The sequence below is a fragment of the Ischnura elegans genome, chromosome 10 (genome assembly GCF_921293095.1).
Source record: "Ischnura elegans chromosome 10, ioIscEleg1.1, whole genome shotgun sequence".
NCBI lineage: Eukaryota > Metazoa > Arthropoda > Insecta > Odonata > Coenagrionidae > Ischnura > Ischnura elegans.
In genome coordinates, this window is record NC_060255.1 from 90,748,419 (window position 1) to 90,775,756 (window position 27,338).

A 27,338-nucleotide genomic window follows, 5' to 3' on the forward strand; every position below is an offset into this window, starting at 1 on the left:
TACTGAAATAAATGTTGATGAAATCTTCTCGGGAAATCAGCCGGGTGATGATGGCCATTGCTGCCAACGTTTCGATGGCCTTCTCTGCCATCGTCTTCAGGGCTTCATTCGCCCTGAAGACGATGGCAGAGAAGGCCATCGAAACGTTGGCAGCAATGGCCATCATCACCCGGCTGATTTCCCGAGAAGATTTCATCAACAGCATTCGCCGGGAAAGAACCAAATCCTTCTGAAATAAATGCTGAAGAACATGAATTTAAAAAATTATTTTCGCATATCCATGCGGTCGTTCGACGAACTCCTATCGAATAACATTGGAATGACATGTAAAAAGACAAGACTCAGTCAGAGCCTCCATTCCTCCGAATGAGCAGCATTGTGTCACATTAACCCATTTATGCCCAGAAATTTTTTTTCGCATATGCTATTGAATTTTTCACTAGAGTTGATGCAAATGGTCTCAGGATCACTAGAAAAATGCTTAAAAAATTCCTAAGTACTCTAAGTCGTAGTAATACCCTGGGTCGAAAACGACCCACTGGGCACGAAGTGGCAAATAAGGTGAAATTTGAGAGAGAAATTTTGATTATTTATAATTTTATTTAAATCGTCAAAAAACATTTATTTACAATTTTTTTACTTTGCTTTGACTACATACTCAATTGTAAATGTTTAAACAATTAAAAAATACATTGTATTTTACAAAGTACATTTTTTTCATTCAGCAATAATCGTTCTTTTAGTGTCGCGCAACGAATCAAGCTAATACACTTGAATATAAATGCATTTAATTTGGAAAGCTTAGATTATTATAAAACATTGGATATGATATTAACAAAAGTAAATGCAATAAAACTTAATAAAGTCAATTTATTGAACTATACCTGATGATTGGAAGATCTAAGAGAGCCCTACAATGGAAAATAAAAGTTTGAAATGAATTAGCTGAAGGAACCTTAGAACCATCAAATGTACTATTTTAACTTAAACACATAAAATATCATATGATGTGGCTCCTAAGCTCGGTGAAATAGTTCAAAGCATTTATTGTGCAAGTTCACATGGCACCTTTGACAGGCTTTTACCATCTTACTGCGGCACACAGCACATCTGCGTCGTGCTCTGTTGACGTTAGCAGGTGTCCACCGTGATCTTGTCTTAGAGGTTTACTTGCATTATCCATGGTGAATTCCGCTCGCTTTGCTGCTGTCCCAATTTATGAAGCATGGCTTGGACTACCTGCCTACGGAAGGTGAGGTTTTTCAACGCAAGACCGTGGTACCTACGTAATATCCATGCATTATTCATCGCAATATCTAAAATCCAGAATATAATTGGTGTATACCACTTTTTCTGCGGATATTGATGGAATAGTTTGAAATATTATTATCCATTAAATCTACATCACCTACGCTTTTGTTATATTGTGCTACAACATACGGCTGTGGGACCATGATATTTTTTTTCTCTGCAGCGGAGTAACGTTTAGCCTCCCGTACATTTCTTATTTGGAAGAGGACATTGCCCTGTACGGATTGTTCCTGTTGTACATACAGTAAAACTTCGATTTTACGCACTTTGATTTTACATCAAGTCTCGTTTTTACGCAGCGACACTCAAGTCCGGCCGGAAAGCATAGGGAATTCCAATGGCGAAACTTCGATTTTACATCTTTTCTTGATTTTACGCAGTTTTTTCGATTTTGCACAGCATAACCCCAGCCCCAAAGAGGCCGCTAATCTTGATTTTACGCAGTTGTCTTTCGACTTGTTTTGAAAAACCCGACTAGAGCAATATGAAGTTAGGTTATTTATTCGTCTAAATGAGTTACAAAAATGAATACAAGAACGAATTTAAGTATACCGGGACTAGCCACGGTAATAACTTTACGTGAGTCACCCGCAATGCACAAATTGTGCGATAACTCCACAGAGAAAAAATCATTTGCCTTGACCGGGATGTTTTCCTTCGCCCCAGCGAAATATAACGGCGAAATTAGCCGTTAAAAATCCTCCCGTGCCAACATTTTGGCTTCCAAGGTGATCCAAAAAAGATAGTCGTACTTCTAGTATGGACGTAAGTCGATGGTGATTCAACACGATGGTAAAAGCATACGTCTCATTCCGCGGGCTAACCCCACATCTGCGGGACGAATGGAGGCGAGGGAAAGTTGATTGCGCGGCGTGCTTATTAGAGCTGATTCAACTTGTATCTCATTTTCAGTGGGTTTAAATGAAACATTGTTGGAACTTCAATAGATATTAGCTTAACTCCGCTAGGTGGCAAGCGTTTATTTTTAACGGAACGGGAGTTTATGCCCTCGGAGAATAACTCGCGTCGACAATCGTCATGCAATCATTGAAGTCAAATCAAGACGTGAGTGATAAGGCAGTCCCTTTAAACTCAGGAATGGCTTAGTACCATTAAATCGAAATACAAAAAGTGTCCGGTGTTATTATCAGCTATGGGGAAGCAAAATATTACGTTAAGATGAGTCACACGGCTTGTGAGCCGAAGGTCCCGGCGCTGAATTCGCGGAAGAATGCCGACAGAGGAGCTATACCCGGTAGATTCTATCTACTTATACTAAATTTTCATGGGAAAATGGTTTTTTAATACGTAAAAATTATAAAGAAGTAGTGATGGGTCGGTTCGATTCCTCGATTCTTCGATTCCTCGATTCTCGACCAAGAACCGGAATCGAAAACGAGTACTTGCCAAGGTGAAAAATCGATTCCGATTCCATTAGTACTTCAAACAACAAAATATACGACCGCGTTTACAACAGTCATTTGAATTTTCGCGCCACGTAATCGTAATGACAAAATACATATCTTCCAGGGATGTTCGAGTACTCGAAAATTCAAGTCGATCGAGTAGTTGGTACTCGACTCGAGCGTTTCGAGTAGCATTACGAATGTCGAGTCGAGTAATTAAGGTTACAGAGCTTTCGAGGCTAGTAGGTCCAGCAATCTGCCGAAAGGAAGCGCTATCATGAAACTCATGTAATAATGCAGTTTTTAAAGCCGATAAGTCATTCTAATGCCTTGACCTGGTAGTTTCAGCTTGCCGAATACACTATAGTTGTCGACGTGGGCGCCGAATATCTTTACGCCAGCCGCGGCGGCCTTCCGCGGTCTTCCTACCCGGCGCACACTGGTCCGAAATCGGAAAAAGCTGGAATAAAGTCCAAAATGACCTTTTTGGGGATAGAGGCTTGAAACGTAGCGTAAATAATCATAAATCATAACCAGATATAGATTTATATGCCATTTTACATAATTACGAACCTTTAGTGAGATACAACGGCCCAAACATGACCAATTTTTCAATGCCACGCGAGATATCGTTTTTCCTAAAAAAATCTTTGAATTTATCCAAGTGGTTTTGCGTTGGTATGAGTTTTATGGAATAAAAAACGAAACATTCCTTTGATCTGGTGCTTTGCCTATACTTTCAATGGCTTTTGAAGATTTTGGCTCTCATCTGTCTGGTTTTACGACGCAAAATGGCCGACCCGTTTTTCGCATGAAATTTGACATAAAGTAGACATTATCTTTCGTTTACGAAAAACATAACTCGGAAAATTTGAACCACAATATAAAGTAGAGATTTCTAAAGAGTACTAATTAGAAATCTTGGAAAAAAACGTCTGCGACGAAGGAAACAAGAGCGATTTTTCAATCGCGCGTCAAAGCTCAGCTACACGCCGCGGAAGTCCTAGGCTCGGTAACTGAGGCCGATTTCTCAAGTTTTTTAAAACATTAGTCTTGAAAATCGTGATTTAAAGCATGTATAATCGTCTTCATTGACTTAAAACACTAAACTGAGGATGTTAAAAAGGATTATGTATAGATTGACTTGAACAATTAGCGCATTACTCAAGTGAAAATACTAAAGATTGGATATTTTTCGGAGCTATCCCACGCATAAGAAATATGCCCTGGGTATTGAAGTAAAGTGAAGAGATTATTTCAGCATGTTTAAGAGAGAGAAAAATGAACTGTTTCCGTGAAAGGCAACAACCGATACCCTTTTTCCCTTTCCAACTTCGCCGAGGTGAGTCGCGCGGAAGGGGGAGTTTTCACACCACAAGGCTCTTTTAGCCTTTTTTATTACTGCGTCCGTCCGATGTGATATTAATTTGTAGCGTTTAGTTTTTTTGTTGAACTTAAAAAAAAGCAAGAGATTTTAAGGTTGATTAAATGACGTGAGAAGTATAGAATTTTTTTAGATCTACAAAACTGAAGTTTAGTTCTTTAGTTCGTTCGCTTCGTCCACTTGAATTCCAAGAAGATTCAAGATCCAAAAAAATCGTTGATATAATTTTTAATAAAAATTCCAAAGTCTTGATATTTTGGCAGGAAAGTACTTGCCCAATCACACAAGTGTGTAGCAAAAGGCAATTTTCTGCAGGCAGTTATACTGAAACGTGGAGACGTCAAAACCTGCTGGCTGAGTATGTAGAATAATAAGTTTTTCTGCTTGAGAATTTGAAAGGACCAAATATTACATGATTCATATATGTAGTATGTAATCTTTATTACAGCTATGAAAATTTCTGTACTCAGGGCTCTCCTTGTAGTTTGGATACATATATATATGGTCAACATATTATGAGTGCCAATTTTCTAAAGTAATACCTATCATGTAACACCACTTTTCAGGTATTTTCTGTTTTGAAATTTAGCTATTATATTTTAATTACATAGTGATGATATGGAAAATGCTTTTGTCAACTGACTCTTTTATAGAGTGATATTTCTAAAAGTGGTTTTCTTGTTGCCTGGAATTAAGTCATATTTTTCTTGGAGCCTATGGCATCAGAATCGATGGAATCGGTATCGGTAGAATCGGAATCGAAATGTCAGAATCGGAATCGGGATCTGAATCGATAAAATTTTGGAATCGACCCATCACTATAAAGAAGGAAGATTGTTCCGGACTATTAATAATTTTTTTATTCATCACTGGCGGCATGACGGTAGTTGCGCGGTTATTTAAATAGCTCACTTAAAAAAAGTGATCTAAACACCGGAAAAATCTGATTTTCCTAATATCCCGGGTCCTATGTGCTACGTATTATCTTTGGTATGCTATTTGGAAGGAGGTAACTGATAGCTGGGGTCATTAGAGCCATGAAGTAAGGGCTGTGGGGATAGGAACCCTATATTGGCATTAGCCAGGTTGTAATGATAGGCCTTAAAGGGACGAGGGCTTAACGTCTCATCTGCTGGACAGAGTGGTGCACTGGAAGTGCCCTCCACATTACTCTCAAGTAGGGATAGGGCCATCTCTGATAAGTTTCTGCTACTGCCAGGACTTGAACCCAGGCCCACAGGGTGTAAAGCCTTTGTGATGTATTAGCACAATTTTGCTCTCTGTTACTGGGGTTAATTTGGATGACTATCCTCAGATATCTCATTTCTTCAATCTCCAATCTTTGTTTGTCTGCAGGTGGTTAAATGGATTTCCTGAAAACTGCTTTTAATGAGAATATTTTCGAAAATTAGCTTCTCTGCGAGCATTTAGTATCACCATTGCGACATTTCTCCTGGGTAACAGATGTAATCTTAGCGCCAGAAATTCTAGCAATTCTACCATGTTATTCAACCATGGGAAACATTGTTCAGGAATGCAACGTTGTTTTTCTCAAGGTAACACGTCATCTGTGGTGTTGCTTGTGAGTAAATAAGATTATTAGGCTTCATTTTCTTGCCTCCAAATGAGTATAATTTAATCCAGGAAACATATATCTGATACGACTGAAAAGGAATTCATGCTCTTTTACCATAAAGCCACACATAATGAGACTTTTTCTGGATCCGGTTCTGGCTCAAATCAGAACTATACAAAAGTGTTCTAAACATTTCTAAAAGGGGTTCTAAAAATAATGAGCAAGAGTTATCCTGAAAACTATACTTCTCCTCAATACCAACTCTTGATTTTACACACTTTGATTTTACACAGTGCCCATATTTCGGTCCCTCCAACTGCGTAAAATCAAAGTTTTACTGTATTCCTTTGTTGGTGAGAGTTTGAGCCAGTATTAGCTCAGCTGAGGTACAGAAATTATCAAAAACACGTAAAATTTGCCATTGGGGAATTTTGTGAGCAATATATTGCAAAAAACAATGACTACTGATTCACCGAGACCTAAATCTTGTGCTCTGGATTTGAGACCATTTTTACCTTGATACAGATCGAAATACATACCATACCCTTTTCTTTGAGCAATCACCCAAGCTTTGTGCCCAAATCTAATCGACTTTCCTTTTAAAAACTATTTGCAACCGTGCTTCCCAAAGTACCCCACCATTGTCTCATCGATAGAAATTTTGTTCCCGTTGAGAATAATATTTGCAATGCATATGGAATTTAAGGAATCGATCAAAGGCCTAACCTTTGCCATTCTGTCGGCTGGGTTTATCGTATCGTTATCACATGGAGCATCGATAGAATTTCTTTTCTGTTGCGACGTATCGAGTTACTGGCTAAACTATTGTGAACATAATCACTTAATTCCCAAAACATCCGTCACCTAGGCAAGGGAATATACCCGCTCAAAGACAAGATACCAATAATGGTATACATTTCATCAATACTGACTTTGATGTTTGGCTTGTTTGCACGAATAGCGTATAGATTAGTTTGCTCAGTTATCAGTCTTCAATATCTGCCGTTAGAAATGAATTGAAAAAATCTAGAGAATACGTGTCTTCACTTGCAGATGCTGTGGAAGAATGCCTCAGATAACAGTGGCTCTCCGGGGGAGGAGCTATGTCTCCTCATTCATCGCAAGTACACCTCTTTTCTAATGCATTTCTCTCTTCTATGATAGCAGTCATGGTAGGGATCGCGAATGGGGTATCTCGGCTGTTGCTTACTACTCTGCTCTCATCATCCGGAGGTTCATGCTGTCCTTGTCTGTGCCAATATGTGCGGAGGGATTTCCTACTCCCCGCATGGCATGCTGCTGTTTTTCTCGAACGAATACTGCGTATCTCTCTCATATTAATTGTTGCGATGGAACCCTTGACTTACTCCACGATGTCATTAGCCTCTCCAAATGATGTAGCCTCTCGTTTACAATCTTCATCTTTACCATTTGGAATGAACAGCTCTGCTTCAGCTTGCAGCTGGCGCCTCGAGAGCCGATCAGGATTCGCACACGATTAATTTCCAGAATCCCCATCGGTTTCATCTCCTTCGTCACTTGGTAGAGTGATATGACTGCAGTCCAGATACCAGACCGTGACCGCAGTCCAGATACTGGCCGTCATCACACTCAAGAGCATCTAAGCCAAGGACAGTGTAAATCGCCTGCAACTGACAAAAAAATTAGGAAAATCATCGACTAATGCTTAATTTGCTTACCTATATAGGTATAAATTTGATAAAATTGATTAAATATAGGTCATAATTATAATTTATAATCTAAATTATAAATAATACGGATGGTAAATTAAATAAAATTAAAAAACGATGGATGCAAAAAAGTGTGCCAGGCATATGCTCATTTGCAGCTCCGTGCCCAGTGGGTCGTTTTCGACCCACCTTACATAGAGTCGCATGCCACTCACATGATAATGCTATTATTGTAGAAAAAAGTTAAGAAAAATATGCAGGCATACTTCGCACACTATGTTGTACGAACTAATAATTGATTTTCATTAGAACGTATAAAATACTCGCCTTCGTCCAGGAGCGTCCGCGTGCCTCTGCGCCATCTTGGATGTAACTGCCAATTTTATTGAGAAGACGGGGGTGTGGAACACCACAGCTCCTCAACAATGTTGCTCTAAGCTCACAAAACACGGACAAAAACATTGTAGTAATATATTTTTTCATGACACCCAGAAAATATTTTTCTACGAAGTGGGTCGAAAACGACCCACTGGGCATAAATGGGTTAAGGTAAGTGATAATTACGGTACTATTATTTAGCGCCCTTTTCACTTCATCACAAAAGTGTCCCACGAATCACAATTAATATCAGTAAAAATATCAGAGAAATATTTAAAAGGGTCCCCCTATGAAAGGGTAAAGGATGGGTAAAGATATTCATTTATAAGAGTAATGTCCTGAATTTCAATAATTAAAATTCTTCAGGTAACTGGGTAACAACAATGAGATAAACCGATCACAATTTGCGCCTTAAGATGATGATAATTCATCGAAACCCGGGTCGCGCTCTGTAAAAAAGAAGTGGTATAAGAAATTGTGTAATATTCAAGAAAACTTATGATGAATACCACAAAGTTAATCATGAGTTAGTGATTTTTTTAGCGTTCCAAATATTTTTAAAAATGTATTTTAACATGCAATATAACTCGTAAAGAAAAACTCTGGGTATGTAGATGGAAAGAGAGAGGAAACTGGGTCTCAATAAGAGGTAACCGGGGAGGACGAGTATGGATCTATTGGACTCATAGCCGTCCATGTAGGTATAACATCCATTGTAAAAAATGTTATGAGTAATTAAGATACTATCTTTTTAATATTAGAATAGTACGTGTAAGCATACACCAAGTCACGAAATTACTGCGGTATAGGGTGGAAAATGAGAGTTAAATTTAACTTTGAACAGTAAAAATGTGTAAAGACGTGAGAGGGCGTTACCCAAACCTTCCACCCTCCCCATCACGGTACGGAACAAAATGATGAGAAGAAATCCGATGAGTATGTTTTATTATCACTAATAGAAGTTGGTTACATAATCGCTGTTCGCATTTTTATCACACTGATTTACTTTTCATCCTCAAATATAAAATACTTTACATATTTTTTCCTACATAATATCATTCAACTTGCTGGGGTCATATTCTGTTGTTCTCATTATCAAGGCTGGGCAAAATACAGGCCGAGGAATATATTAAATTCCGCTTCAAATGGATTTGAAGTACAAAATACCGTTCCAAATATATTTGAAATCAAAATACAAAATACCTTTGACTTGGGTATTTGAAAAACTAATAACAAAATATTGCTGTAAATACATTTTAAAATAAAAAATACATATGAATGTATGAAAACTAAGCGATCTTTAAAAAATATAACCTGCCTTGGCACGTTACGGAGAGTTGCAAACATGAAGAAAACGATTCTAATGATGACACGTAATTGAAATTATAAATAAATAAATAACAAGATTTTTTGCCAGACGTTTCAGTGGGATAACCCACTATTACCCAATGAGAGAATGGACTACTGCTGTCTCCTCTTTACGCGACCTTCAGCGAGGTAGGGCGGAGTTGGATGGGGGTGGCGCAGGTAAGGATGAAAGATGATGGGACGATTCCATCAGATCAGAATGGTGAAAGGATGCTTTCAGCAGATTAAGCTGGATTTGCCATAAAATAACTTGCTTTCACAATAAGAGGGGCCCAGTTCTGTGGGAGTGTTAAAAGAGTCCTAGGGGAAGGATTTACGCCTCTAGAGGGCGGCCGAGGCAACCGTCTTTGATGCTCAGTTGGGATAGGGAATAAGACACCCTTACTATAAGACGGAAAAAAATGATCGTGCGGCTCTGGGTTGGTTGCGAGAAGTACAGAATGGAGGGAAATTTTGGATGGACTCGGTACATCTCCAAATTTTCAGCCCGACTTGGCTACCTATACCTGCTGGTTTATAACTCTGAGGTAACACCGTAGCCTTGAGGACAAATTCAGAGTAAAAGCGGAGGCCTTGACTATCAACATTTAATAGTTTTTACTTCTTTTGAACGATTAAAATTAAATTTTAGAATCTTGCCAGGATAGTGTCTATAAAGTAATTGACAAACTTATCTCCAATGCGTTAGCTGATCTATCCGACATTGCATGATTCTGGTCATCTTAAAAACAGTGTCTCTTCGAAAGAAAATCCATTTCTCTATCTAACAAAATTATGTAGAAGGCAACATGCTTTTACAATTGATTTTGCCTTCTCAAGGTTAACATTAAGAGGGCGGTGAAAAATCTCATCTTACTGGTAAAAATGCCAAAACGGTCATGGCCATATAACAGTCGATATGTTCTTAGCCTTCTTCGTTGTTACACTCCCCTCTGATATTTTACAAACTTTATACCATCTTCTGTTTCATTTACCACTTTATATTATTACTGTATATTATTGTATTATTGATCGTAAATTATTGTATTGTTTATCGTAAATTATTGTATTACTATTGTAAATTGGCTGCTGCCGTTGGAAAATACATGAAATGAAATGGAAGTAGTGCAAAAACATAAACTGCTTGCAGCCTCTTCGTTCATAACGAGCAGTGGAATTCTCAAAATCTGCGGGCAACATTATGGATAACGTCTTCTGGGGCAGAAAATATGTTCTTACGGTCGATTTTATGTCCAAAGATACAAAAATCAACCACGTGAGGAACTATGAGACCCTAAGAAATCTTCTAAGGGCTATACAAAACAAAAGACGCGGCAGGTTGATCGATTGTACCACGACAAGGCATGATGCCCACCAAGGACAAGGATGGAGCCCAAGAAAACAAAGTCATTCACGGAGTAATTTGGATGGAAGGTGATTGATCACCCACCTTAGAGTCCAGATATTTCACCTGTGAATATAATCTCTTTCCGGCCCTAAAAAAAGATTTGGGAGGGCGACAATTCACGAACGACGACGACGTTCTAGAAGCGGTCCTTGCCTACCTACGGGATGCTGGTTCGAGGAGGGAGTGCGAAAGTTCGTCTCACGGATGCGGAAAGTCGTCGATACATAGAAAAATAGCTGAATTTTCAAGGTATTCCATTCCACTGCTACTCTCCGATATAAAGGATTTCACTGATATGCGGGTTGGTTGGACAACAATAAGTCCATTGCTTGGTTTCCACTGAAAATGCATTCGCCCCAGGAATTTTATAGTTAGGAAGTTATTTTCCCTCCACCATTGCCTTATTCTCTGTGAATCACGGAAATATGCCAAGGAATGGGGCATGTTTTTATTTATTTTTTATTTTTATTTTATTCTCAAACCACCGGATACAGCTCTTGTTGGCCATTTTACACCGGGGTGTTCAACAAATGCAAGAAGTAAACGTACACAAACGACCATGCCCTGGACCGGGGAAACCTAGCCAGGCGGGGCTCGAACCCGCGACCTCTTGTTTGGCAGGCGAGAACGTTACCCCGCCGCCACCGAGGCCGGCAATATTAATTGCAGAAATGTGCTTGAAGCTGGAAAGTTTGACCCATACCCATTAGTTTATAATATTTCAATCAAACCAAGTACTTTTTTAATTTTCTAATATTTTAGAATTTACTTTCTAGTTTTGTATTTTTAAGGCCAGGTTTATTTAGTCTATCCAAAGGATTAGCGTTTAACTTCTCAATTATTTTCTAAATCGCTATAAAGTTTTAGGTACACCTAGATTTTTAGCCAATTTATTTCAACATATTATATTTTACCTACACAAATCAGGTTTCGGCATTTCGTAGTTACATTCTTATTATCACTATAGATTTTAATTTTTGTGACTTTTTCTGATTCCAATTTCGGCCTCTGTCCAACAACGCCGCCTTCTCTTTTCTAGTTTTCGCTAATTTCTACGCTCCTTTTAACGCTATTTAATTATTATAAACAGGACTTAAATTACCAAGTACTCGAATAAGTCTCTAAAGATCTACACTACTTGCAAACGCATGCTTTTCCCCTTGTTGCCCCTCTGATTTCCTCCTGAAGACGCTTTCCACGCTTTGAAACATGGGAGAAGGGAGAGAAGAATGCATCCGTCGATGCCAAATCTGGTGGCCAAGTTAGCTGCCCAAATTCCCTCCCTTATGCTGGCTAACCAGTTGGGACATCCTTCCCAGATGGCGTCATGCCCAAATCCAAAGCCCAAATCCTGGGATTGGCATAACCAAATGGCCTATAGGGACACGGCTAAGTCCAAAAATTGTGAAACCAAGATGGCTGAACTCTGAAAACGCCAAAAACTCGGAAACAGCGCCTCCAGATATGTTCAACCTCCTTGATTTGAAAGGTATCGAGGGTCTCTTCACAGATGTCCGTTATATTGTCGGCTACCATGCTGAATGCGGCACCGTTGGTGAAAGTCATACTCAGAGACAGCCCCCTCCAACTCGGCTGTTACGCCGCTGGTTGGCTGGCCCCAAAATCCTCCCACGTTATTCAATTTTTTTAGTTCGTTACAGAGTGGCGCTGCGAGCCTGTCGCGCGCCCAGTATCGCGTTGCTGTTACATTCATTTCAATGGTGAACCAGCGAAGCTCATCACTTGGAAGATGTGTTATATTGCTAAAAAGCTATTAAATTTGAAGATAGTTCGTGCATCGCGCATTTGATATGTGTCTAATAATTCTACAAGATACAGGAAAACCAGGAAGGAATGCTGAGCTGAAAATAAAAGTTTTTTCAAAGCAGTGGTAAGTACTCAAGATGCGGTGGGTTACCGATGTTAGTTTTATGGCTCTGTTATCGTTAATTTGGTAATTTTTTCGTGGTTTTAGATCTCAGTGACCTCGTTTTTTAGTTGAAAATATGTGTTATTCGTTAAGAATAAATTAGCGGTGCAAATAGATAGCGGAAATACTGCAGTACCTGCAATGGCGGCTTTGTTTACTCTTCTATGCATGCCATTTCTCTTGTTTTTAAAGAGGATATGGCAAAGCATCCGATATTTATTTACGGAAATTTTTATTTTTATCTTCGCGGGAAATCAATGGTTCATGTTTTTCACATAATACCGAAATAATATCATGCCATGTTGCCGTGGAGGCATAGTTCCATCAGTTTTTACTAATTGTGTTATTGTACTTAATTACAATTGTATAACCTCGGTGGTTTCGTAGCTCGCTTTGCAATTAATTGATGGCTTTAGATATTTAGTGAAGAATTTTGTGTCAGTACAGAGAGAGGAGGAAAAATATCGCTCCACCACGAATTGAAAACTTGTATTATTTCATTTCTATTAGATACAGTTGTGCAGTGAATTTATGTTTTTATGATCATGGTGAAAGTGTTAATGTGCATCGTACTCTAGTTTTAGGACTTAATGACAGTGAAATTATAATGGTAGCTTCTGTTATTTGGTGGGATAAGATTTATGGCGCCCTAGCGATAGTTATGCTTGCATCCATGCTCATTTTATGCAAGTAGGTATTGATGTAGTTTAGCGGACAATAATATACACGGACTAACGGTGATCCGCCTGCGGATGTTGAAATATAATTAATTTCATATTTTTTTTACTTCTGTGGATTTGCTGCCATTGCAGTTTAGAAATTGTTGTAGTTGTAAACAAAGTGCAACAACAGTAATGTGGTCAGGATATTTTTTGCTGAAAAGGGGCAGGGATTACTATCTGTAATAAAAAAGGAAGTCATGAGAATAGAGTAAATGGTGGTAATATTAAGAATTGAAAGGATGAATTTAGCTCTTGATATTTGCAATCGAAAATTTGGCCCCACCCTTTCATTATGATATTTTTCTCGTGCCTCAAAGCCTCACATTTTTTGTGTGACATAACCTCTTGTAACACCATTATTAGCTAACTGTGGAGATTTTTCGTGGTAAAAGTACTGTCATTCCACATTTATAACTGATACGACCTAGGATTGCAACTCATTTTTTAAATATATTTTTTTAAATTTTGCCTAATTTTGAAAAAATTCTATTTCTAGGCGGTCATTCATCTCCAGATCTTTTGGTGGAAGTGATACTGCCACAACCGTGGAAAACCCTCAAATCTTCATTAACTTCGAGATTTATTTACATTTTTCACACTTCCAACCTTTACCCTTATCCTTTAAGCTCGCCTGTACATTGTTAATGATAGTGCTTGTGCTTTCATGAATAAATGCATTTTAAATTTAACTACAATCACTTCCTTCAACTACCGTTCCCAGACGTCCCCTTTTCCTTTACATTGGTTGCTGTTTCGGTTGATCTTGTGATGTGTATTTCTGTGACTTTCTTGGGTTAAGAATTTAGCAAGGTGTTTTTGTTGTGCCTAAAGTCTTAATTAGGGTTCCCAAACGTACATTTTCCATTTCAGAATAACCATTAAGTCTTAATCTAATCTTAATATGAGTCGTTATGTGAAGCTTTCAGTAATTAATTTTGGGCCAGTTTTTCTCATTGCGGATCTTGTAATTTCTGAATCGGAGATAACCGTATCCTCGTAGCTACCAGTTTAGGATTGCCTGTTTAAGGTGACCTAATGAGAGTTTTAAGGAGATTTCTGCAGCCAAAACTTATTTCCCCATTCAGCATAATTGCGCTGGAGTTCCTTGGAGGAGGAAACGCCGACTCGACTGTCTGTATCGCCAATTTATTTTTGGGGACCGATACCTTGATAATTATATGTCAGGCAGTATGCCGTTAGGGATAAAGATATGATGATCAGGACGCAAATAACTTCTTTTTTACGAAGTAGAGCTAATAAAATACGACTGCTAGCAGACGACAACATCTCATTTTCAATTTCTTCTAAAGGCAATGTTTTTTGTACATGGACTTTCTAACTGGCTGTCAATGAAATTAAAAGGCTATTAAATTGCTTCTTAGTGTTCAATACAGTTAAAGGCATTTTAAATTCGTTGTTCCAGCGATCAAGTATTGTATTTGGTTCAATGCAATTTCGTAATGCTGGACGCGCAAACACCCACTAGCACCATCTATCGGCGATTCCCTCGCACGGAGCTTTTGGGGCCACCTAGCGGCCGGGAGTTGGAGGGGGCTGCTCAGAGACATACAAGGAGAACGCGTGAGGTTTGGCAACACTGCTCCACGAGCACATTAACGATGTTCACACAATGGAGGTCTGAGAGCGACTGGATTTCCGAAGCGCTAGGCCACGCCTGCTGTCTGCTGATTGGCAAAGGGAAAGTCATGTGTCGTAAAACTTTCCCTCCCCTAAATACCACTTGTGAATGCATCACAATTAGGGTCGGTTATTGGGGATACATATTTTTCATGTTCCTCACTAACATTTTAACGACGATGGGATTTCACGCATGTACCTACTACCCGTGATTATCTCCTGCTCCTGATAATAGTCGAGCAACGTCCCAGCAATAAAATCCCTTATCAATGGAGATTTCAACAGTGTGCGCGAGGTATTTCTCACAATAAAACATTTCCATTGCGTTATCTGTTATAATTCATCAGTATTTGTGAGTATGTCATCATTAATCCGCAGATTGGTTTTGACCCAACTCTCCAACCTGTTCTCCTATCAGCAAAGCTCTTCACGATTAAATACAGTTTTGCTTTATATCACTTCTTCTACGTATCTCATCCTGACGGAAAGGTCTGCCATGTCTCCTCTACCGCCCGATATTCGGACATTTCTTTCAAAATATAGGATGGAAAAGGAAGAGAAGGGAAAGTTTGATGAAATAAAATGAGGAAGTTAGATACTTCTATGCCTTTCTTTCCTGTCATCTGCCTTTCAACGATGGTGTTCATCCGACCACCGCGTCTGTGGAACCCATGAAATTTATTCGTCCTATACCCTAAGTTTTCTACTCATCTTCTAAATTTTCTACTCATCTTCGAAATTCCACAGAGCTCACACGATATGTTCATTCAATCTTCATCATTCTTCCCTAGCGAACACACGCCATTTATATTGTAAACTTTAAAGAGACTCCTCTGTAGAAAATTGCTGTCTTCACTTGAGTTATTCAACTGACTACTCCCTTCTTGGTTCGTCCATCGCAAGTCACTCAGTCACTCTATATAGTAGCAGAACGTTCGCGATTTACACCTGATAAATGCCCTTTGCTTTCGCATCAGTCCATCATCGCAAAATAATCGTGTCCGTCGCTCTCGATACCATGGAGAGTGAATTACACTGAAATTACCGGTGGTTCATCGTTCACTCCCCGATTAATAGTTTTTCGGTAGTTTGATTATGATAATACCACTCTATGATAATACTAACAACGCATAATTTTTTACTAATTGTTCTGGGAAGGATGTAATGGACTTCGAATTTTAATGGGAGAAACCGAAGCGCTGCACAGAAAAAGCGACTTACTTAGTCTCAGTAACACGCACAGGTGCAAAGTAATAGGCACCGAGGATGCAATTTGCCATGATAAATTCATTTGGCTTCGCCGGGAAAAGAACCCGAATCTCCCGATTGTCTGTCAGGTATGCTACCAGTTACACCACTGAGCAATTTTTTCTCAAGGTAAATCTCAGACTGGGTAAACTGAACAAGGTATTGACGTCTGAAGTATACACAGTGGCACAGGAGACGGAGGTTATGTTTACTAATCCACTTTCGGAGGATAAAGCCCTCTCTGCCCTATAACGCTAAGGGCGTTTTCCAAAGCACTGGATAGGGCAAGTTATTTTCTATGCAGTCATGTGCACAGGAGCAATGTTATATTCGCCAAGAATGATGGTGTTGTAACGGGTAGCATACCTGACAGCCAATCGAGATATCCGTGTACGGATCCCACCCTAGGCAAATGATTTATTTCATGACAAATTTCATCATTTATTCATCATTCATAGGAGAAACCATTTTTTTGTTATTTGACTTGAATCAAATATTTAGCCTATGTCTTCACTTCTTCATTAGGGAGAATATATGCTCCTTCTTGCACTTACACACACAAATATCGCATTATTTCCAAAGTTCCTAAAATAATTTCACGGTTTTGTGCGTCAATGTAACCATTTCTTTGGCCTATTCACATGTTTGCGTAAGTAGTAGCTCTTCCTATGGGACTGTGAAATCCATTTAATCGTAGCTCTCTCCGGCATTAAGGAAGAAAGGCGCATCTCCAATATTCGAACACCTTTCTAGTCACTCGAGTGGCAACTTCATGGGCCGTTGGCCACTTGCCTGCGTTCTCGGATCTAAAAATATCGCGAACAATAAAAAAATATTTTATCACTCCTCTAAAATTTGGTTGGTCGATTTTCAACGCCGATTTTTTCACGTCGACGAGACGCCAAACAAAAGGCAATTCGCCTTTCCACGCATTCTTTTTTACCTTCTGCCGATTTATATTATCCCAGATGAGCGTCCTCCTAGGAGCACACGTAGGATGAATTTCGGTGCGTTCGGGGGCGGAAGGGGGAGAGGCGAGCGGGGAAGGGATGCGAGCGGCCTGCCGCTCTCCTATCCACCACGCAGTGTGGACGTTGGAATAATTTCATCGCGGACGCACACTCAAATTTGGCATTTTGTGGCTTAACGGTGGCAGATGCGTCAAAATTCACGAAATTTTGGCCATAGAGATCAGTAACTTGACAAAATGTGCAAGGAATGGCCATGACGACAATCAATAAATATTATTTTTTTTACACTCCCGCCTGTGATGTCGCAACTTTTTTTTCTTCTTAAACAATAATTATCATTTATAATGTTTAGAGCTTTATTTTCTCTCCTGCATCCAAAAATGGCTCTCTTATTAACAATCCGTAGTTTACTCCCCCATCACCATAGGGCCCTCAACTCCAAAACAGCAATATAAACATAAACATGCATGCAAATAAAAATACAATTCAAACATCAATGCATAATCCAAGGACCACGGCACAATCAGTCACACCGAACATCATGGACGCGACGTTACACCGCCCTTGAATGGAATTTGAGCGTGATTCAAGAATTCATCAAGGAGTGTCAAATATTTTAGTCCTTATTTTTGATCAGTCCAACTTTTTTCATTGGGCCAGATGGATTAGAAAAAATAGATTATTCCGATCCGCCTAGCGATTTTCCATGCCTCACTTCCGTAGAGGAGCATTCTCCAAATTTATCTTCTGATAATTTTTTTCCTTGCTTCATATGTTTAAATATCCCTAAGTAAGTACATCTTTCTTATGGTGGAATTCTTCGACTTGGCTATTCTGCTGATAATTTCTCTCTTGCTTCCCCCATCGCTAGTTATCCTACTTCTCAAATAACGGAATTCATCCACCTCTACCAGTTTTATTTCCCTATTTTAATGTTAGTCTTGACTTCAAACAATACGCAATTACACCGAATTTGTCATTTTAGCTCAACTTCCTTATGCACGAAACCGTAAGCGAGGTCTCAGTTACCGGTTCTCGGTGAAGGTTATGAATCACGCAGTGGATGATATCACCTTCCTCTAGAATTGATGTGCATTTCGCGGAAAATTGAAAATTTCACAACCTAAAACGAGTACATATCATAAGGTGTTGGTGAGTGTTTGAAAACATCTTTACATAGTTATCATTGGCATCAGCCACTACATCCACGTAGAACCATCATAAGTCACTCTAGGAAAGGAAAAAACCTCATCGCGTAGATACAAATCAATACTTCTTGGTTGGGTTGTTAAATCTGATTCCAGAAAAGGGCCAGAAAAGTAAAGTTAATTACCAGCTCAATCAATTCCACTGTGAATAGTGTTTTATCATCATAAAACAGGATTTCTCATCGATGTTTCGTAAAAATTCATTAATTCGTCACGCATAATGAACTATGCTGAATCTCTTTGCCTAAATATAATGTGGTGCGAAAATACCAGTAATTACAAGGCCTTTGCAATCGCGTGCATTCTTTCTTTTAAAATACGTACACATTGTTTTTTTTTCAATATTTGAAGCCATTGATTACAATTCCAGACTTCAAGATTAGAGCCAACTCGTTATTAGTTTAAACATTGATTATTTTCAACGACCGACTAAGGCATGAAATTTTTCTGTTTTTTTTTTTAAATGACTTTTTATTATATAGCATCTATGGCCACCTAATCGTATGTATGAGTCACCAATGCGTTACGAAAATATACAGTACCCTTACTAAGATAAACTTGACTGTGAATCAGTCTCATTCAACTGATTTAGTATCAATTCCACACAAATTCACGGAATGAGATCATCCAGCTCTTCAGATAAATTATTTCACTACACCATCCATGCTTTAAATCTTTTTCTGATAAAAAGGTCTTTCCTATCACCACTGACCAAAGGTTTTCCCATTTTTTTCGAACCGGGAATCATCTTACTGCGTAGCACTTTCTGATATTCACAGTTAATACCGATCCTACCCTCATTTCGTGGAAAGGATATATTCTGTCACTCAAGTAAGTCCACGCTATATCACCCTTCCATCCTGTCCACTGCTTCTCACTCATACCCCAGTGAAGCTTTCGACCCAATTTCACTTATATTATCGAAATGGTTTCTCGCATGTTTGACTCACCGCTGGGGTGGATTTTAAGGGGGGATCCCAGGGGTTATAGCACACCCCCGAAAAATTTTATCCCAAATTTTTATTTATATTTCAATAGTTTGTGTGTCTATGTAAAGCAGTAAAGGGAGTGTATGTGCCAGTGGCGTAACCAGGAATTTCGTTCGGTGGGGGGGTCCAAAACCAGGGGGGAAAAGTTTTGAAAACAGGGGACTCGTGAAATAGCATAAAGAAAAGACGAGCCGCTTATGGAAGTTAGATTTGCATGGCGGAGAATGGTAGAGGTTAAAAATGTACTTTTGGTGTCCTCTATGCGGATGCATAGTAAAATGTAGACGATGGATGAAAAAAATTAAAAAGATGAGAACTTGGAGAGAGGAAGAGCCAGAAAAATGAGAAGGCAGATGGTTCAGGGGTAATGTAATAAATGCCGTTTCTACAATACATTTATTTCTATGAACTCATCATTAAACTCAAAGAGTGCATGAGTGACTGTATACAATATAGAAACCGTTCTTATTCCGTCCCGACAATTACGTAAATATCACGTTCACTCGTTTCAACTACGAATGTCACCCTTTTTAACTTCCTTTAGTAAAATGAAATTCAGGGAATTTTTACCGAGAAAAGTAAGCTGGATGAATGGAGAGATCAAGAAGTTAAAAGAGAATAAATCATGAGGGGAAAAGGATAAAAATTGAGAAGACGTGGAGAAGAGAACGGGAAAATAAAACTGGATTTCATATACATTTACCGTCTATTGCTTTCCGATTCATTACTTACAACTCGTGTTTTTGGCTTTATTACTTAACTTTTTAATTGATTACATGGTATTTTAATAATGGTACTTAGTACTTCACCACGCATTATCGCAAGCTTTGTGCTTGCGAGATAACTTACATCGAAATCTGTTGAGCGTTCAAGCTAATGTCTTTGACTCTTGAAATTTTCCTTCATTTCACTAGCTCTAATTACGATAGATATTAATTCAATACATGACATGACCCCCGAGCAGTCAATAAGTATTCAACAATTGAAACGCATAACCTGAGCTATTGGGCCTTCACTCCCAAGTACCAACCACGAATACTCATCATCCACTCGCATAAACGTGGGATTAGATAATCATGCAGACGAGAAGTCAAGACTAACACAAAAATAGGGAAACAAAAACTGGAACGCATTGCATCGCATGTGTGGTAACTGTGGTTAGCAGTTATGTAGTACCTGATATTCAGCTGTTGCTGGTAATCGGCTTTTGGTATATTGTGTAATTTGGCGATAATGAGTTAAATGGCTATTTGTGTATTATTGTGTAGGGTGAGTAATTGCTCTTTTTAATCTGTGATATTTGAAATGTGGGTTTTTTTGGTAATTCCAGATTGGTGTTAATACTGTATTTTGTGTTTTTTTGGGAGTCTTCAAAGGCTTTTGCGATGTCGTGTAGGAATTGTGGTATTATTTTAATGTGAAGGTTTTCATGGATATATTTGTTGTGGACGTACCAGGAAAGGTGGATGAATCTTGTTATATGGAAAGCAGGATAACTACCGATAGGAAACGAAAGAAAGAAATTATTATCAGCAGAATAGACCAATGAGGTTCTTTTCCTTGCCCAAGGTGACTTATGATGATCCTACGTGGATGTAGTGGGTGACGCCAGCAATGACTATATACAGGTGTTCCTAACACATCCATCAACACCGTTTGACATGTATCTTATTTATTTGCAATTTTTCGGGAGATACACTATCAATTCTAGAGGAAGGTGATTTCATCCACGGCGTGATTCTTAACCTTCACCGAGAGAACCCATAACTGAGACCTCGTTTACAGTTTCGTGCATAAGGAAGTCAATTTAAAATTACAAATTCGGTATCATTGCGTATTGTTGAATTCAAAATAGGGTAACAAAAATGGGAAGAGGTGAATTAGTTTTGTTATTTGGGGAGCAGGATAACTAGCGATGGGAGAAGCAATAAAGATTTTATCAGCAGAATACTCCAAGCGAAGAGAGCATTCCACAAAAATAAAGATATAAATACAGTGCCAGAATTAAACATAGAAATAAGGAAACAGTTTATCAGAACTTACTCGTACATACAACTTACAATGACAGCCACGAAGAGATATAGGGCAGTGGTTCCCAAAGTGGCCGCTACCGCCCCCTGGGGGGCGCTGCTGTAGTCTATGGGGGCGAAAAGTGCCAAGGGTCCTGACAATGCGAAGGTTCCGTAACCTTCCTGTTTTCTTCATTTTCAAGCTTCGCTTCTTAAGCTTACTTTGTTTCCCGCATATGGAAGTAATTTAAACCATGTGTTTCTTTACATTTTAAAGTAAGAACTGTTGAAAAATATTTCCAAGCCTATCTTGCACGAGGGAAACGTTTGAAGGGGTTTAGTTTCATTTGGTCTATCGTTGGTACAACTTCACGACACAGAGAACTTAATTATTTATTAGTCATTTAATTAGCCATCGTTTTTAATTTATTTATTACGATGTTCCTCCTTTGGTTAGTTAGTATATGATTCTGATTATTATTTGAAAGATAGCGATTAGGGTGGCGTTGAGTATAGGTTTATGGATCCAAGGGGGCGGTGGCTCGAAAAAGTTTGGGAAACACTGATCTAGGGTATAGGCTTTCGAAATCTGGAGCTACAGAGGAATGATGAGGATAAAATGGATGGACCGAGTCCTGAGATGAGTAGGAGAGAAGAGAATCCTCATGAAAACCCAAGACGGTACAACCTAATCGGTCATATTTTGAGACATGATGGCCTGATGAAGAAAATCGTGGAGGGACAAATTGAAGGCAAGAACGGAAAAGGAAGACCTCGAATGAAATACATGTATGGAACAGGAAAAGAAGGACGTTAAAGAGAAGAAATACGTAGGAGTGAAAAGTTACCTGATAGGAAAATGGAATGGAGAGGTGCATTAAACCTATCAGGATGATCAGTGATTATGACGATGAGTTTTCTTATCTACCCTCAACAACTTCCTTATGCAGCATTTCACTGTCATCCACACCTCCGCGTCACATGATGCACCAAGAGTCAGTATTCCTCGCTTCGTGCCGCAAGTAGAACGTGCTTTAAATTGTCACTGACTCCGGTAAACCCTCTCTCCGTTTACTCTTGTGGCTTTCACTAAGACCGCTGCACGTACCCCGCGAAGAAAGAAACGTTAAGATTTCTTGTTGCCTTGAGTTGTGCCAACTGTCAATCTACTAAATTGGGAAGTCACGGAAGAGAAAATTTGGTTATTGCGGGAAAATGGTTTCCATTCCAAGTACTCTACGTTTCCACGCTTCCCTCAGTAGATTGATTCTGATATTTTGCTCGGTTACTATGGTTTCTCCTTCCGTGATCATAGATTTTGAGTCTAATGGTTTACAAAAATGTTACAATGGTTTTGGAGAATGGGTTCGAGTGGATAATGATTACCTAGTCAGCAAAGGAGTGAAGCCATTTGAAAATTCGACGGGCTATATAGTGCCGCAGCAAGGAGCAGTAATTTTCGTGTGTGGAGTAACGGATAAGGTTACATTGGCTGGAATAGTCAATGTAAAGATAAGGTTGTGGGCAAGCTATAAAGGTGCGGCAGCGGTCTACGTAATTGTAAAGGTGAACACAGTTCCAGTTTATTTTACTCAGTTGACAAATGGAGAATGGAGTACTGTGAACAAATCAACTGAGTCTGTACCTGAGGGACAATACCAGGTGAGTCATTTTAGAGAAAAATAAGATGTTGTGAGTGGGGGACAAAATGAAAGAACGATCCTGAAATAGGGGCTCTACCCTGAAGGGGGAAAGGGTTCCTGAAATAGGATTTCTATCCATCCCGAATCGCAATAAATTCCAATAATTCTCTGGATGGAAAGGAAAGATCAGTTACGGCGAAAAAATCTTCCTCATTCAGCCATTCTATCCAATGTCTTCAATAAGAGAAATTGTAACTTGCCCCCGATTTTCCATATTTTGGTGATATCATCTGAGTTCTAGTTCGTTGAATCGTACGAGGACGATCTTTCATTGATGGAAGAAATAGCTCACAAGATTGTAAACAACCATGAATCACGCGAGGTCCATGCGTTAGTGGTACAGAAGCGAGGAAACGATCTGCATGTGCTCGTGACGTCATCAATATGTCTTCGAAAGGGTTAAGGCCATCTCATTTTTCACCGCGAATAGCTCGTGAAGTAGGACTCAGATCGGAAAACGGATAAAGCGTTTCTAATTATTTATTAAAAACTATCGAAATTGAAATTTGCCCCCGCTTTTCCATATGTTGTTTATATAATCTGAGTTCTAGTTCGTTTACTCTTTCAAGGAATATTTTTCAATTATGGTAGAAATGGCTCACTGTACGGTAAACAACAATGAACCACGCGAAACCTGTGCGTAAGAGGCACAGAGATCAGGCATGAGCTAGTGACATCATCGACTTAACTTTGGAAGGGTTATCGCCATCGATTCTTCGCCTCGAATAGGTCGAGAAGTATGCGACGGATCGGAAAACGAAAAAAAACGGTTCCAATCATATTCATTTTTTAAAATTCTATCACAATGGATAGTGAATGAAAACTGTCTGCGTGTTACCGTATAGCTGGATGCACTATTTTCTATACTTTATCGTAAGGTTCCCACGGAGTCATTTGAGTTCACGTTCACTTTGAACACTTACCTGATATTGGTGTTGCCTTACCTCCTGGACCGCCAACTAGATCTGATTGATAATGGAGACCTTTAAAACCGTGCTGCAGTCCATTCTCTTTAGCAGATACCCATTTCAAACTCCTTCTCCGGTATATGAGATTCAGTTTTAACTCGCAAGTGATAGATCTTATCATCATGTATACAAATTTTATAATTAATCGTAGCGGGCGTAACTTGGTGGAAATCCATAATCGCAGGAATAGAAGGATCAACAACTTTGCTGTTTCCACATAGTAATAAATTACTATAGTCTGTTCACTTTATGTCTGCGGGTGAGCTTTCGTGAGAGCCCGGACTCACTCGGATCGCTTCGCTGATAGGGGAGGTGTAGGAGGTGCGAACAAAACGTGGCCAAATGTACATAGCCGCCCTACTTCTTCACTAAAAGCGTGTAAGTCATAGGTGACCCCAGGTATTTGGCTCTGTCGCCGAGAAAATATACCTACTCATTTGGAAGTCATTGGGGATAATTCTTTCAGAGAGGCTCATGACATTGTCAGCTACCACGCTGAATGAGGCACCGATGGTGGTAGGCATACTTCACATACAAGGAGGTCGCGTGAGGCTTGGCAACACTGCTCCACGAGTAGATTCACGATGTTCACTCGGCGGCGGTATGAGGGCGACTGACTGAGGCAACGCCTACTGTTTGCTGGTTGGCAAAAGCAAAGTCACATGTCGAGAAACTTTCCCCACCCGTCTCACCCCACTTGCTTTAGCCACACCAGCTCACCCGCAGAGATAAAATGAACAGAATATATGTGGAAACAGCAAAGTTGTTGATCCTTCTGTTCTTATACAAATTTTTTTTTTAAACCCCTAATTATGCCTCATTTCCCCCGCGAAACTCGAATGAATTTGTCCGTCAGCGACGCGAGTGGCGACTTTTGTAAACCCATTTGAATCCGCGGTGGGTGATAACGCATTTAAAGGCCAACTTTTGGATTCTCTTTTTTAATATTCGTGCTTGTGAGTCTCTGCATGGGCGGGACCCGCCCGGTATTGTGTCAGCCCTATTCCCGCATGCACATGTGGAGAGGGCTATCGAAGCAATTCCACTAATGGAGCCATTTCCAGTCCCACATACCGTGATTCATCACTCGGGTCTTTACTTTATATCATGTCGATGGCGTGCTAAAACTTACAGATGAATGATTTCTGGCATTGAATTATTCAAAATATTTTTGGCTCAATAAAAATTCAATTTGCTCCTTACTCAACGATTCGGTAAAACTAATATGGCAATCGTTATTATTCAACGTGTAGCCATGGTGTTTTTAATAAAAGCCAATTAAAATATCAAATACTTCACTATGGTAATGAAAATGAAACGATCAATATTGTAAACTTTCAACTGAATGCTGTTAAATACCAAGTAAGAAAGTAGTTTTTTCGTTGTTAAAATTTCGTAATATAAAAATTATTACCCTAATATTAAATAACAATACAAAATTAGATAAAATCTTATAAACGATCATTTTTTATACTAGGAACCACTGTGCACAATGCAGTAGCCTAATGATAATTAAAGCAGAAATTTCTAGATGAGTCATAGTGAGGAAGCAATGAATTTTGCTTTTCTAATTACGGTAGGGCTAGAAGCGCATTAGAATTGTAAATATCTGGAGAAATACACATAAAATATCCATCAAGCTGCTTAATTTGGTTAGAAGTCAGCGAAATGTATACGCGAGTAGAGTTTCAGTAAGTAATAATTGCGAAACAAAAGGAAATATCGAGTTTAAAGTGTTTACAACCACAAATTCCTCTTCGAGGAATTGTTCAGAAGCCATTAAGAATTTCTTTTGACAAAAATTACATTGCAAATTTCATACCTCATCTGTCTCTTTTTGTTTTAGCTTCTTCTTCGTTTGCTGGATAATTTATGTTCAATCAATTTTACAGTGAACAATGGACTCTCTATCATACTCGTCCCTTTAAATCATAGCATCGCCTCCATCGGGTTTTGGTGTTCATTTTTTAAAACTAACCTCCATAACCAATTTTAAATTCTGAATAACGATATTGGACTCTTTTTGCACTTCTTCCACCTCATATCAACTTAAGACGGTTATAAACGATTTTGGAGGGTTTTCTCGAGCTTCACGCTAGGAGAGCAAATGGATTGGGAGCATGTAACTTGTCACATATGTCGGCACTCCCTTGAACTTCAATAGTCCTTTCCACATGTGCATGCGGAAATAGGACTGGCACAATACCGGGCGGGTCCCGCCCATACAGAGACTCACAAGCACGAATATTACAAAAGAGAATCCACAAGTTGGCTTTTAAATGCGTTTTCACCCACCGCGGATTTAAATGGGTTTACAAAAGTCGACACTCGCGTCGCTGACGGACAAATTCACCCGAGTTTCGCGGGGGAAATGAGGCATCATTAGGGGTTTTGACCAAAAATTTGGACACATGATGATAAGATCTATCACTGTCATTGCTTTTCAATGCTATTCCTCGCAATTACAAACATGACATGTAGGAAAAATAAGGGATCGCAATGAACTCATCACCGCGCCGCTGACATTAGAGTGAGCCGATAAAAATACGAACGAAGTGGCAACTGAAATCAAAATACCATCGGATGGAATTGGGACTCTTCTACGCAGTCCCCTTACTCACAAGGATCAGTTTGGTTTGCTGCTAGTGTTGGCTTTCCAGGTCAAATCTGACCGTTGGATGACACATACTACCGTAGTATCCTCGATTCTCGACGGCCTGATAAATCTGAGACCATTTCTCGAACTTCGGCCATGAAATATTTCGATAAAAATGGCTTACACCCGAGATTTGCGATTTGAAAATTATAACTGAGAGGAAAGTAATAATTGATATTGAATTTTTAATCTTTTTCAGATAGAAATACAGGGACTCGCGGGCAATGAAATTCTGATTTTGGATGAAATAGAAATAAGCAGTGACGCCGGAACTAAAGCATGGTCCCGCACCATCGGAGACGCCTACGAAGATAATGACGATGTAAGCAGTGAAGGCAACGAAGATTGGAAGTACGACAGCGAATACTGGGGCGACTACAACGAAGAATTATTTTGATTTTACTTTCTTTCAATGTTCCAAAAAATTATAGAGTTGATAATTAAATCCATGGATACGTTTAACTTCAAAATAGCAATGTCATAGCGGTAGTAGTGTATTACAAAACTAATTCTCAATTTGAAAATGTGAAATAAATGTTATTTGACTGAATCTTATTGTTGATATGCTTAGTTCCCCTACAACTGTATGGCTACAGACGAAGTAATAATAATAATAATATTTATTTGCTCCGGGAACAATACCTCTAAGAGCACAAATTGTACATAACTGGTGAGCAAATTACATACATAATATAGTTGATAACATGTTCATTATAAGTGAATTACATATAAACATAAATAAATAGCATATTACAGAACATAATTCAGTTTCGGTTATCAAGTTGAATTTGATCG

At 39.0% G+C, this 27,338-nt stretch overlaps 1 protein-coding gene across 1 annotated transcript; it reads left to right on the plus strand.

Moving 5' to 3' along the window:
* The first annotated feature begins 22,183 nt into the window (after positions 1-22,183).
* LOC124166731 lies at positions 22,184-27,093 on the plus strand. Its single transcript, XM_046544395.1, has 2 exons — positions 22,184-22,878; positions 26,743-27,093. The coding sequence occupies exons 1-2, from the start codon at positions 22,432-22,434 to the stop codon at positions 26,938-26,940; spliced, it is 645 nt and encodes a 214-aa protein (XP_046400351.1). The 5' UTR covers positions 22,184-22,431; the 3' UTR covers positions 26,941-27,093.
* The last annotated feature ends 245 nt before the right edge of the window (positions 27,094-27,338 follow it).